Source organism: Wasmannia auropunctata, unplaced genomic scaffold (genome assembly GCF_000956235.1).
Source record: "Wasmannia auropunctata unplaced genomic scaffold, wasmannia.A_1.0 LD333473.1, whole genome shotgun sequence".
NCBI lineage: Eukaryota > Metazoa > Arthropoda > Insecta > Hymenoptera > Formicidae > Wasmannia > Wasmannia auropunctata.
The window spans coordinates 14486-25784 of NW_012029417.1; the positions used below are offsets into that span (position 1 = coordinate 14486).

Genomic DNA, 11299 nt, shown 5'->3' on the forward strand with positions numbered 1-11299 from the left:
GAGTGAATAAAAAACGCGAAATGCGAACTAAACTTTCGATTTTGTTTTGCCGCGTTTTTAGCGCGTCGCGGCGCGAATTTCAACGATCAATGACCGCGAAACGAATCGATGAAATGATTGCCGGTTACTCCGTGATTGTCTACGAATGTAAACTACATATCGGCAGGTAAACTTCTTATTTGGCGGTAATTAAACGATAAAATATGTTAAACGTGAAATTATATATTCATTAAAGATTATATTGCAATTTCGTTCTTTAATACGTAGTCAAAGTGTTCAGTGCAGTGCATTTTATAGAACTTTGAACATTTGATATAAAATCGTGGTACCTTTTTAATTAATATGTGCCAATATATACATAAAATTAAAAACACAAAACAATTAGAGATTATCTTAGTTTGGCTTCTAAAACATTTACTTTTAACAACAATAGTAAATGGAAATGAGCCGAAAATTCCTTGATTTGAATATGCCGGAAGGAGTGAATGTGAGCGACGCGCTCCTCAACTGCAGCACGCAGACCTCGCTCGCGGGTAACGAAGACTGCAAATATTATTACCACGAATTTGATTTCGAACTGGTACACAGTATCGTGGTGGTGGTGGTACCTTTATTCTTTGGGATAATTGGCATTCTCGGCCTCGCCGGGAATCTGCTAGTGATCGTGGTGGTGGCGGCGAATCCCGGCATGAGGTCGACCACGAACATTCTGATTATTAACCTCGCTGTGGCTGACTTGTTGTTTGTTATATTTTGCATACCCTTCACGGCTACCGACTTTGTGCTCCCCTACTGGCCGTTCGGCAATGTCTGGTGTAAGATCGTCCAGTATCTGATCATCGTCACTGCTTACGCCAGCATTTATACCCTCGTCTTGATGAGTCTCGACAGGTTGGTGCATTAAGATCATTGTTTGCGATAACGAGCTGTAATAGCGCTGACAAAACTTTCAAAATTAACATTGGTCATCAATCAGCGAAGTCAGTTCGTCATCATCAATCACATCGAAAATTAGCATTGGCCATTTAATCTAGCATTGGTCATTACATATATTGATGTAAACTGCACACAAATTTTAATAATAATTTTTTTTTACAACACTAGACTTAATTTATTCTCGCATGAGAATATTATAGACTTTTTATATGATTTGATGTCATGTAATGATTCCCACACAGTTTTCATGCTACCTGCTAATGATATTCATTATTCATTATATACTTTTTTTAAATCTAACGACTTTAACGATGGCGATCTGTATTTTATATTGTTATGTGTCTTTTTGCTATTGTCATATCTTAACTTAATTATTATTTATTTAATATACATCAACTGGTAAAGAAGACTCAGTTAATTAACAAAGTCAAAATTTTCTGCAGTATTTTAATTGTATTAAATATATACCTTTTTTATTTCTTCACACCATATGCTCGTTTTTCCTCACACTTCCAAAATTAGACTTTGCTGTTTATAATGCAGTTTGTAATGAATGTCACGTACAAATAATATATTGAAGTAAAAATATGTATTCACAGATAAGGTTGCTAGATATGTCGGGTGTAGACAATATAGCTATCAACAAGTACAAAACAAAATAATATTGTTGTTAACTACATACAGAGTATTCATATTACACGCTGTCTGTTTAATGTTTAAGGCGAAGCACAATAAAAAGAAAAGATTTAAGCTTAAACCATAATATCTTTATTAATAAACTAAGGTTGCACGAAAGAAAAATGAACAAAATATCTTTTCTAGTAATGCCTGCTTGTGCGTAGCAATGCGCAGAACGTTAGAGTTCTTTAAATGAAGTCCGTGTCACACTATGCATTCGATTGACTATTGCAAATTGATAACTTTATTGTAGAATTCGACCAGATTGATTAATTAAAATAATTAAGAAATTGCGAATAATAAAAATAATTAAGGAATGATTAATTTTCAGTTTTGTAATTGGCAATTTTTAGATGTAATCAGAGATTAAAATTCGACCAATCCGAAGGAAACGAATTAAAATTAAAATCTGATTCGAATCTCTGATCAAGTTAATCAGAGATTCGAATCGGATAATTTTAATCTCAATCCGTTTCCTTCTGATCTAATTGGTCGAATTTTAATCCATAACTCGCAATCTTCGATCTCCAATACGCAGTGTGATACGGACTTAAGAATTACGACATCGTCTTTAATAGAGAACAGTAGCTTACAAAAGATAAAGTGAGATAAAGTAAGAAAGTAAACATGAAACAAAACATGAAAAAGACAGCTATTTTATTCAGTTTTACTACACCCGTTTCTTTCGTTTTATTTATTACATATGGCGGATATAAAAAAAACGGTCCCTAGTGTTTTAACTCTTGCTCGAAGAACTTTAGGAGACGGTTTCATTATCTCCTATTAATTTGATCGACCGATTACATTTATAAAATTTTATTAACTGTACAACTTAAAACTGATCGTCTTATTTCGTTATTTTTGTCAATTTTTGGCAAATTATTACTTATCTATGTAAAATATGATACTTTTAATTAAATAATATGTTTAATTAAACTAAATTCAAATATTAAGTTAGGAATGATTAGTTTTAAGTTTAATAATTGACAATTCTTAAATGTAATCAGCTGATCAAGTTAATTGGAAATAAGACCGCGGCTGTCTTCGCTTGATCGGTCGATTTAATTGTCAACTACAAAACTTAAGGGAGGTTTTACCTTTGCTGATCGTAATATTATGGATTTATGAACCTTATTTTATGAATTTTTTTTAGGAAATCTATTGTATAACGCGGGTTTTTGCATAAACTTATATATTATTTAAACAGCAAAAAAAATATTGTTTATTTATATAATAATGTATTTTAATGCCTCCAAGTGGCGATTGAATGTGGCATGTTTTTCAAGCTGACGGAAGTAATTGCGAAAAAACGAATTAAGATATCGACTTGATTTTTTTTCCTCTTGATTCTAATACTTTAACGCATAGCGTGAACTAAAATAATATCAATTGCCTGAAATTTGTAAAAATGGTAGCATTTTTGAAAAAAAATTCTTTTTTGCACTAAAAATTTTAAAAATTTTTATTAATAACAAATTGAATGTTTGTTGTAAAGTCATGATTTTAGTTTACGCCATACGTTAAAGTATTAGCATCAAGAGGAAAAAAGAATCAAGTCAATATCTTAATTTGTTTTTTCGTAATTACTTTCGTCAGCTCGAAAAACATGCCACATTTAATCGCCACTTGGAGGCATTATAATACATTTTTGTATAAATAAACAATATATTTTTGCTGTTCAAATAATACATAAGTTTATGCAAAAACCCGCGTTTTACTGTATATAATAGATTTTCTTAAAAAAAAATCATGAATCAAAGACCAATTTTATGGCCGGCAAAGGTGAAACTCCCCTTAAAACTGTTTTGCATATTAATTCGCATATTATTTCTATATAACTAATTTGCATATTATTTCGTTTTTCTTGCACATTTTTTGCAAATATTATAACTTATTTATGTAAAAATACATTTTTGATTAATAATTAAGTAATACGATCAATTAAAATAATTCAGAAATTAAGTTAGGGATTAGCAGCTTATAAAGTTTTACGTAATTCGTAAATGTAATCGACCGATCAAATTAATTGACGATGGTGAGACTGATCCTGGATAACGTGAATTAACGACATCTATATTACACGAATCTAACTTTCGAATTAATTATCATAAATCTAACTATATATGAGCCATACGTATAAAGCGAATAAACGTTTGCCCACGGCAAAAGTTAAAAGCAGAATAACGTTTGTTCTTTCAAAATAAAAATTCGATGTGCACAAAAGGATTCTCTGTACTTTTATCTTTGTTGGAGAAATTTGTACGCAAATATTGTTTGTTGTCACTGACATAGCAGAATCAATACTGCAATCATGCAAGAGTACACAGAATCGTAGCAGAAATTTTCGTAATATGCCAGTGACTTTGTAGTATACAAAACGGGAAACACTTTCATAGAAGGATATAAATGCTTTTCGAAGAATCTCTCAAACGGCAGATTATCTTTTGGATATGAAAACAGTAAAATCAACACAGAGACTGACTTGTTAGCCGCATATTTCCAAAGCGTTTCAACTATTTTCGGACGTAAATGCTTCAGCAAACGTTACAAATTTTTGCTTCATTTCCTTAATTTAATGTAAGGAGAAAGTTGCCGAATACGTAAGATATTTTTTAATTATATTTTCCATTTAGTACTGATCTGTATTCAAATGAAATTATTAGAAGTTGTAGCTTAACGTTTTAAGGCACTTATTATTACTAATATTACTACACATGTCTAATTTTTCATTAATAACAAATTAATTTATTATAATCTTTTTGTAATATACTACAAAAGACATGATCTAAAAACCAATCGCTTAAATCGTATCTGTGGATCATCTAAATCATACATGCTCCTTTGAAAGCATTCAATTTATGAATAAAAGTAATTAAAAATATAAGATTAATAATAAAAATCATTAACTTAATTTTAATAAATTATCAGAAAATCGAGTATTTTACAATTGTCCAGTTAAAATACAGTTCAAAATCGGGACATAAGACGACTCTGACGTCTTTTAGACGCCTTTCAAACGTTTCTCGCAAAGATGCCTTTAAGAAGTCTTACGTTCTGATTATAGACTTTATGTTGCTCGAGTAACGTATACCAATAACAAAAAAGTAAGGGTGTCGAAATAAAAATGGCTTAAACTTATTTTTGCAATTGACATTTTTATTCATATTAATTATTATTAAACTTACTTTATGATGGTACGATTTAGAGAACTTGATTTTATAAAAATATTAATTTAATTTTTTTAATAATTGTAAATATGAGTATGCAATAAATTTAATACGTTTTCGAATAAACTTTCTTTTATAAAAATATAAAAATTTAGAATAAAATTTCATGATTATTTATCAGTTACATAAATTGAATAATTAACATTAATTGTACTTAATTTTTTAAAATGTGATTAGCACGTACAAAACTAGACTGTTACTTGTTAAATTTTTGTCGACATCATTGATTTCTTATTTATTTTATATTTTTCTGACTAAATGTTGATTGTATTAAGTGATGATCGATGTACGATTTAGGCAATCGGATTTTCAGCAACTCTCTTCTACATTCAACAAGTGAAAGCTTCTGCTTCGTTCTGCTTTATTTATTAAGATATTCGATCAAAGTTAATTTTGACATAAACGTAAACGATACATGTTTACAGCAACATACAATTTTGAATTAATTTGTCGGAAAAGTTTATGTAAAATAACACACAAATGATGATCGATTCGCATACAGAACGCTTTGTTTTTAATTTTTAAAAATTTTCTTTCAGCCAGCTACGTTCCTCTTAACAAAAATTTTATCAAATATTATTTTGTTCATAACTTTTCATTTTAATATTAAATATATTTGCTACTAACTTTTATTAGATAATTTGATTTTATTAAAATTGTGCCAAAGTGCGATTTCCTAGTAGATATCTGATCGCGAAAGATTAATCGGTTAATGGATTATTCAAGGGATATACGTTTTCTTTTATTAGATTGAAGGATAATTCAAAGGATATATTTTCTTTTGACTGAAAGACGAGATGATGTAATATTCTCCACTTGCGGCGATATATGATAACGAGAGCGGAAAAGAAATATTGCATCGCGCACGCAATAGTTCCCTCATACGTATCGTTGTCCTTTATCCTCCTTATCCCTGCCCTGTTATCTCTAACCTAGGGCGCTAGCCTTTCAACATGAAACAAACATACTTTTCCTAGCAGCCTCGCAAAGCGCCCCGCGGGCTTTTCGTTTGACATTTGATTCATTGTTGCCGCTTTGAATCGCGATGCGTACAGTTTGCGGACTACAACGGGATATATGTCGTTTGATACATTCATCTCAGGCAATTTGAACGTGCCAATTTCAAGCGACGTAGACCATTGTAGATATTCGTCGCCTAGCTCCAATATCTGCCGGCGATATTTCATCGGAGCGAGCCGTTACGTCCCTCCTCCTTCTCCCCCCCCCGCCACCGCACGTTCCCCCCGCACGAACTCGATTAAATTAGCGACTTCAATTTTCATTATTCAATCTCCGGTCGTCGAGATGCAGCTTCACGGGATGCCATTACATAAATTACTAACGTTATTTGTGATAACATATTATCTCTTCGCGAGAACAAACTACGTTGTTAATCTCTACTGCGTTGTTAATCCCATGCGTTGTTTCGTTGAATAATGAATAATGCACGCTGAATAATGATGTCGGATCCGTGATTATAACTCGATATCGACGGTGTGTCATTTAAAATAGGAGCAGATTAAAAAGAAGTATTCTATTAAAAATTTTATTAAATTTTATTAAAAAATGCGTCGAAATTTTAATATTAAGCCGGACAGCAATCTCTCGCAAGCTGTTACATCCTCGTTAATGCTTGCCCGTCGACAGCAAGTTAAAAATTCACGTGCAAGCAGGTAATTGATCTTCCTTCCTTAATCGATTTTCTGCATGCTATATACTTTCAGTCAGAGCGATACACTAACTGTGTCGCAAAAAGCACTTTTCAGCCCTCTTTCAGCTTAACTTTTTTTTCTCAAGGGAAATATAAAAAGAATAAAGGCAGGGGTTATCTTCAAGTTGCTTTTTAAATGCCGATGCACGAGGCAAGAATTAACTTCCACGTAATTTGTAAATTGAACCTCGGAGGTTAAGTGCCACTTTTTAAATTATAACTGATTCTCGGGGTCCAAACTTTCACGCTATAGATTAAAAAAGAAAAGGGGGAAGCGGAGTGGCAGACGACAGTTTTAATTTGAAGTGCGCCTTTCTATGAGTCACCGTTTTCCAGAAAACTTTGCTGAAACGCGAGTAATTAAATTCCGCGGCTGTTAGCGATTCAAGCTGATGATGATATTACTCGATCTCAGAAACAATAAGTCGCATCAAGCTAGGGAAATTGCTCGCAGGTATCTGGCGGTGGTCCATCCGATCGCGTCGATGTCATGGAGGACGGAGAATCACGCCATACGGGCGATCGGCGTCGTATGGCTGGTAATCCTGGCGTTGTCCGCGCCCGCGCTCGTAATTCATGGCGAGGTAAGCACGCGGCGTAACGGCGCCTCGACTCTTCGCGTCCCAACTTAATCCAGCTGTCCGTTCACGGATACACCGCCCACTCGTAGATGCACTTCGTATTCCAGGAGGAGAACGGCCCGTTAACGAATCTGACGGCCTGCCGGATTCTGGATCAGGACGACTGGACCTCCTATCAGGTGTCGTTCTTCCTGATGAGCTACGTGTTGCCCCTGGTGCTAATAAGCATCTTTTACATGCTCATGCTGGTTAAGCTGTGGCGCGCCGCGCGCGTCAGCGCCGAGAGCCGCCGCGGGAGGAGGCGGGTCACCAGGCTCGTCTTCGTCGTCGTCGGCGTCTTCGCCATCTGCTGGTTCCCCATACAGGTAAAGGGGGCGCCCGTCCGCAGGGGACTGATTTTTCTTTTTGCTCTTTTTTTCTTTATGTATACACCCCCGTCCCCCTGTCCACGATGTCATCCGCAACGTCACGTTGCAGGTGATACTGGTGATGAAGTCCCTGGATAAGTTCCCGCTTACCACGGCGATGGTGATGGTGCAGGTAGTCAGTCATATCCTCGCCTACACCAACAGCTGCATTAACCCCTTCCTGTACGCCTTCCTCAGCGATAACTTCCGCAAAGCCTTCCGAAAGATCATTTATTTCAGACCACAGGCCACAGAGCCGAACAGTCGGATCGGACCAGCGACAAGGACTACAAGAGCTGCCAGTACTGGCGATATTCTCTAGGTAAGAAACAGCCCTATCTCTTTTTTTTCTTTCTTTACTCACTGATAACTTTCACTGTAAACTTTCAAAGAAGAACGTCGATTTACTGCTTTTTGAGATACTTGATATATAAATCAAGAACTTCGCAAATACTGCGATTGCCCCTTGCGCAACAGACCTCGTATTTTTCTCTTACCACCACCTTTATCTCTCTCGAAACGCCATGACAACCCATTATTCAAAGGAAAACCTCTAAAATCGTGTTTCTTTTATCTTTATTTTAAGTAATTTCCTTATTTAGAAAATATGCAATTTCTTGCCTTTCGACGTTGCCTTATTTTTACTCTCTCCCTCTCTCTCTCTCTCTCTGTCTTCAGAGAGTTAGAGATTAATATAAAAATTCAACGGGTTTCAAGCGAGTAATAGCATACCTAAAGGAAAATCAAGGTTCGCATCGTGGACCGATATTACCGATGGGAGGGTCATATTAGATTTTGAGGATTAATCGGCGGATACTGACAGCGGGAATCAAGATTTCAGGAGGATCGCGGAGGTGCGATATATCACGACATTCGTCGTAATCTCCGTCCTCTTCCGAAGCGATATAAATTTCTTTGGCATGATGACGAGCGGAGAATCCGTGCCGGCACACTTAACGACGTTACTCGATTTACTTACCGTCTACGCGCGGGGTTCGGGCGCGGCTCGGCAACGGCCGTGCGAGTACGTAACAAAATTTTCCTCTTTTTCCCCTGCTCGCTCTCCCTCCGCTCACCCCTTCCCCGCCTCCCTCAACCCCCGGCCCGTGGACTCAGCGTGGTGTATTGCCATTAACACGACGGTGACGTTTTCACAGCCAGTTTACCCTCGTTGCCATTTTCGTCTGTCCCATCTACGTCGTGGACATTGGTAAAGCGGTGGGGTAGCTGCGGAGGAGAGCAGGGGAAAAGAGGGAGAAACAAAATGAGAAGCGAGAGGGTGAATACAGCGACGAAACGCAATCTTATACCGCCAAGGAATTGCCGTTAATGTGAAGTAAAAATGCTAAGAGCTGCGATGCAGAGTGGAACGGAAAATTTTCATTTAAAGCACGCGGTCCTTACCTGCCTCGCGCGTATTCCGAGTGAATCGCAGCGAGAGATAGCACGGTCGAGCATAATAATCACTAAAGTTTCTCATACATAAATGCGTAGCGAGGAGTTTGAGATTGACTGCAGGAGGAACACGAGCTACTTGGTGAAAGAAATGAATGTAAATTAACAATCTTGCGCCATTTGCCTTATACGACTGTTTTTAGCTGCAATGTGAAATCAATGTTCCCGATTTCTTTTAAATGAAAACTGCGCGCAAGAAATGATGATTGCAGCACAGTTTCTGCGACACAGCTATCCTGTTTAAAAGATCCGACAAAATTAGATAAGCAAAAAATCAATACAATTCTATCGTGTTTTTGGTTCGTAAATATCAGATTTGTTATCTTTTTTTTTTCTCTATTTAGTATGTTATTTAAAAGTCACTTTGAGTAATGTTTATCTTTGGCCATAATTTAGTCAAAATTGGTATTGCATATCGTACAATGTTTTCAGTTTATATAAGATTTATTATGCAATATTTTAATTTTAGAAATTTTGTGTCTTTTATATATAAATAATTTTAATATTTCTTACAAATATAATAAATTAGGTAACAAATTATAATTTTCAGTTTGGATTAGATAACTCGATAAGTTATATAAAAAAACATACACGTTCAAAGGACCACGCACGAATCTTATGGAAAAGTGACCCCCGTCAAAATAGAAATAACCTCTGCGAAAGTATACTTTATGAGGTACTGATAAAGAAAAAGTCTCAATGGCGTCAATTTTCTACCACCGCTAGTTTTTACACTGTCAGCTCATAAAGATTGCTTAAAACCACTTTATTTTTTATTTAGAAAATTATAAAAGTTATACGTTTCCTTGCTCTCTCTCTCTCTCTCTTTCTCTCTGTCATATTGAAGGTGCCTATATTTGGTACATATTCCAATAAGTACAAGTTCCCTATATTATATGTAAAATAAAAATAATATGGAGGACTTCGATAAACAACATTTTTTATGCATGTATTATACATACATACATATACAAAAATATAATTATTGTTGGCCGGAGTCTCAATTACGAAGTCTTCCGTATTACTTTTATTTTTCATATAATATAAGGGACTTGTACTTATTGGAATATGTACCAAATATAGGCACCTTCAATATAACAAAAAGAGAGAGAGAGAGAGAGAGAGAGAGAGAGAGAGAGAGAGAAAGAGAGAGACAGAGAGGGTGAGCAAGGAAGCGTACTTTAATGATTTTCTAAAATAAAGTGGTTTCAAGCAGTTTTTATGAGCTGACAGTGTAAAAACTAGCGGTGGTAAAAGGTTGACGCCATTGAAACTTTTTTTTATCAGTATCTCATAAAGTATACTTTCGCACAGGTTATTTCTACTTTAACAGGGGCCACTTTTCCATAAGATTAGTGCGTGGTTTATCCTTTGTACTTGTCCTTTGTATTTAAGTGTATTTAATGTTTAAGTAAGATATACTATTAAGAAACGATAGAAATAGATAACTTATAATAGCTCAAATGTGAGTCCGATAGAAACGATAACTTCAATATAAAGGTAGATAAAATTTCAATAAAATTTAAATCTATTTCTATCATTATCTATCGGATTTTTTAAGCAGAGTAGCTATCTCTTGCTCGCGGCTGTCTATCTTATTCGTAACGTTGGCGCACATTTACCTACTAAATATTGATCTATATTTATATGGGTCACTTCTAATTGCGTGCACCACGCGGAAATTAATCACACTGCATATTCATATATGGCCAACATTGGCCCGGCATTCATGCTAGCCGATGCATTCGCTAAACGTCGGCATATACATTGGCGGCCGTGTCGTCTGGAAGCCCGGCTTTCAACGAGGCAAATCGACAATCGTCCCGCTCGTCCGCCGGCTTGCAGTCATTCGTTGCACACGGATGAAAACCGATTCCACAGGTATCACGCGGGTATACCGACTTTATCACTTCGTCACTTTATGAGTGCCCGTATTACACGCGTGAGTATTATACTCGCAGTTTCGGATTCATCCTTCGCAGGGCTGCGTTCAGGAATTCACGGAATATCTGCATGTTATCCTTGTTGTTCATCGAATGTTAAACAAGAATAAAATGATATCTAGATGCACCCAGAGACCCTCTAATAAAAGTCGCGAAATAACGAATCCAATTAATTTTGATTGGTGCCGGCATTTTTCAGCAGAGACCCGAAATAGCCATAATGGTCAAATGTCATTGTCAATTAATGTATCATTATCAATTTTTTTATCTAATACTAAATTTCACAAAAAAACACTTTAATAATATATTTTGACATTTGTATTTAGATGCCCATGTGTCTATAGGTTAATACATGTTATTT

General features: G+C 35.6%; 1 protein-coding gene across 2 annotated transcripts in view; it reads left to right on the top strand.

The window, feature by feature from the left end:
- Positions 1-453: 453 nt before the first annotated feature.
- The window catches only part of LOC105460038 (allatostatin-A receptor-like), an 18729-nt gene continuing 7883 nt past the window's right edge, over positions 454-11299 (top strand). The window contains exons 1-4 of one of the 2 annotated variants that reach the window (XM_011706477.1): positions 454-891; positions 7007-7136; positions 7223-7498; positions 7611-7862. In XM_011706477.1, the coding sequence (XP_011704779.1) occupies positions 470-891; positions 7007-7136; positions 7223-7498; positions 7611-7862 (1080 nt within the window). In that variant the 5' untranslated portion in view covers positions 454-469. The remainder of the gene's footprint in view (positions 892-7006; positions 7137-7222; positions 7499-7610; positions 7863-11299) is intronic. The other variant, XM_011706479.1, reaches the window with a different exon arrangement.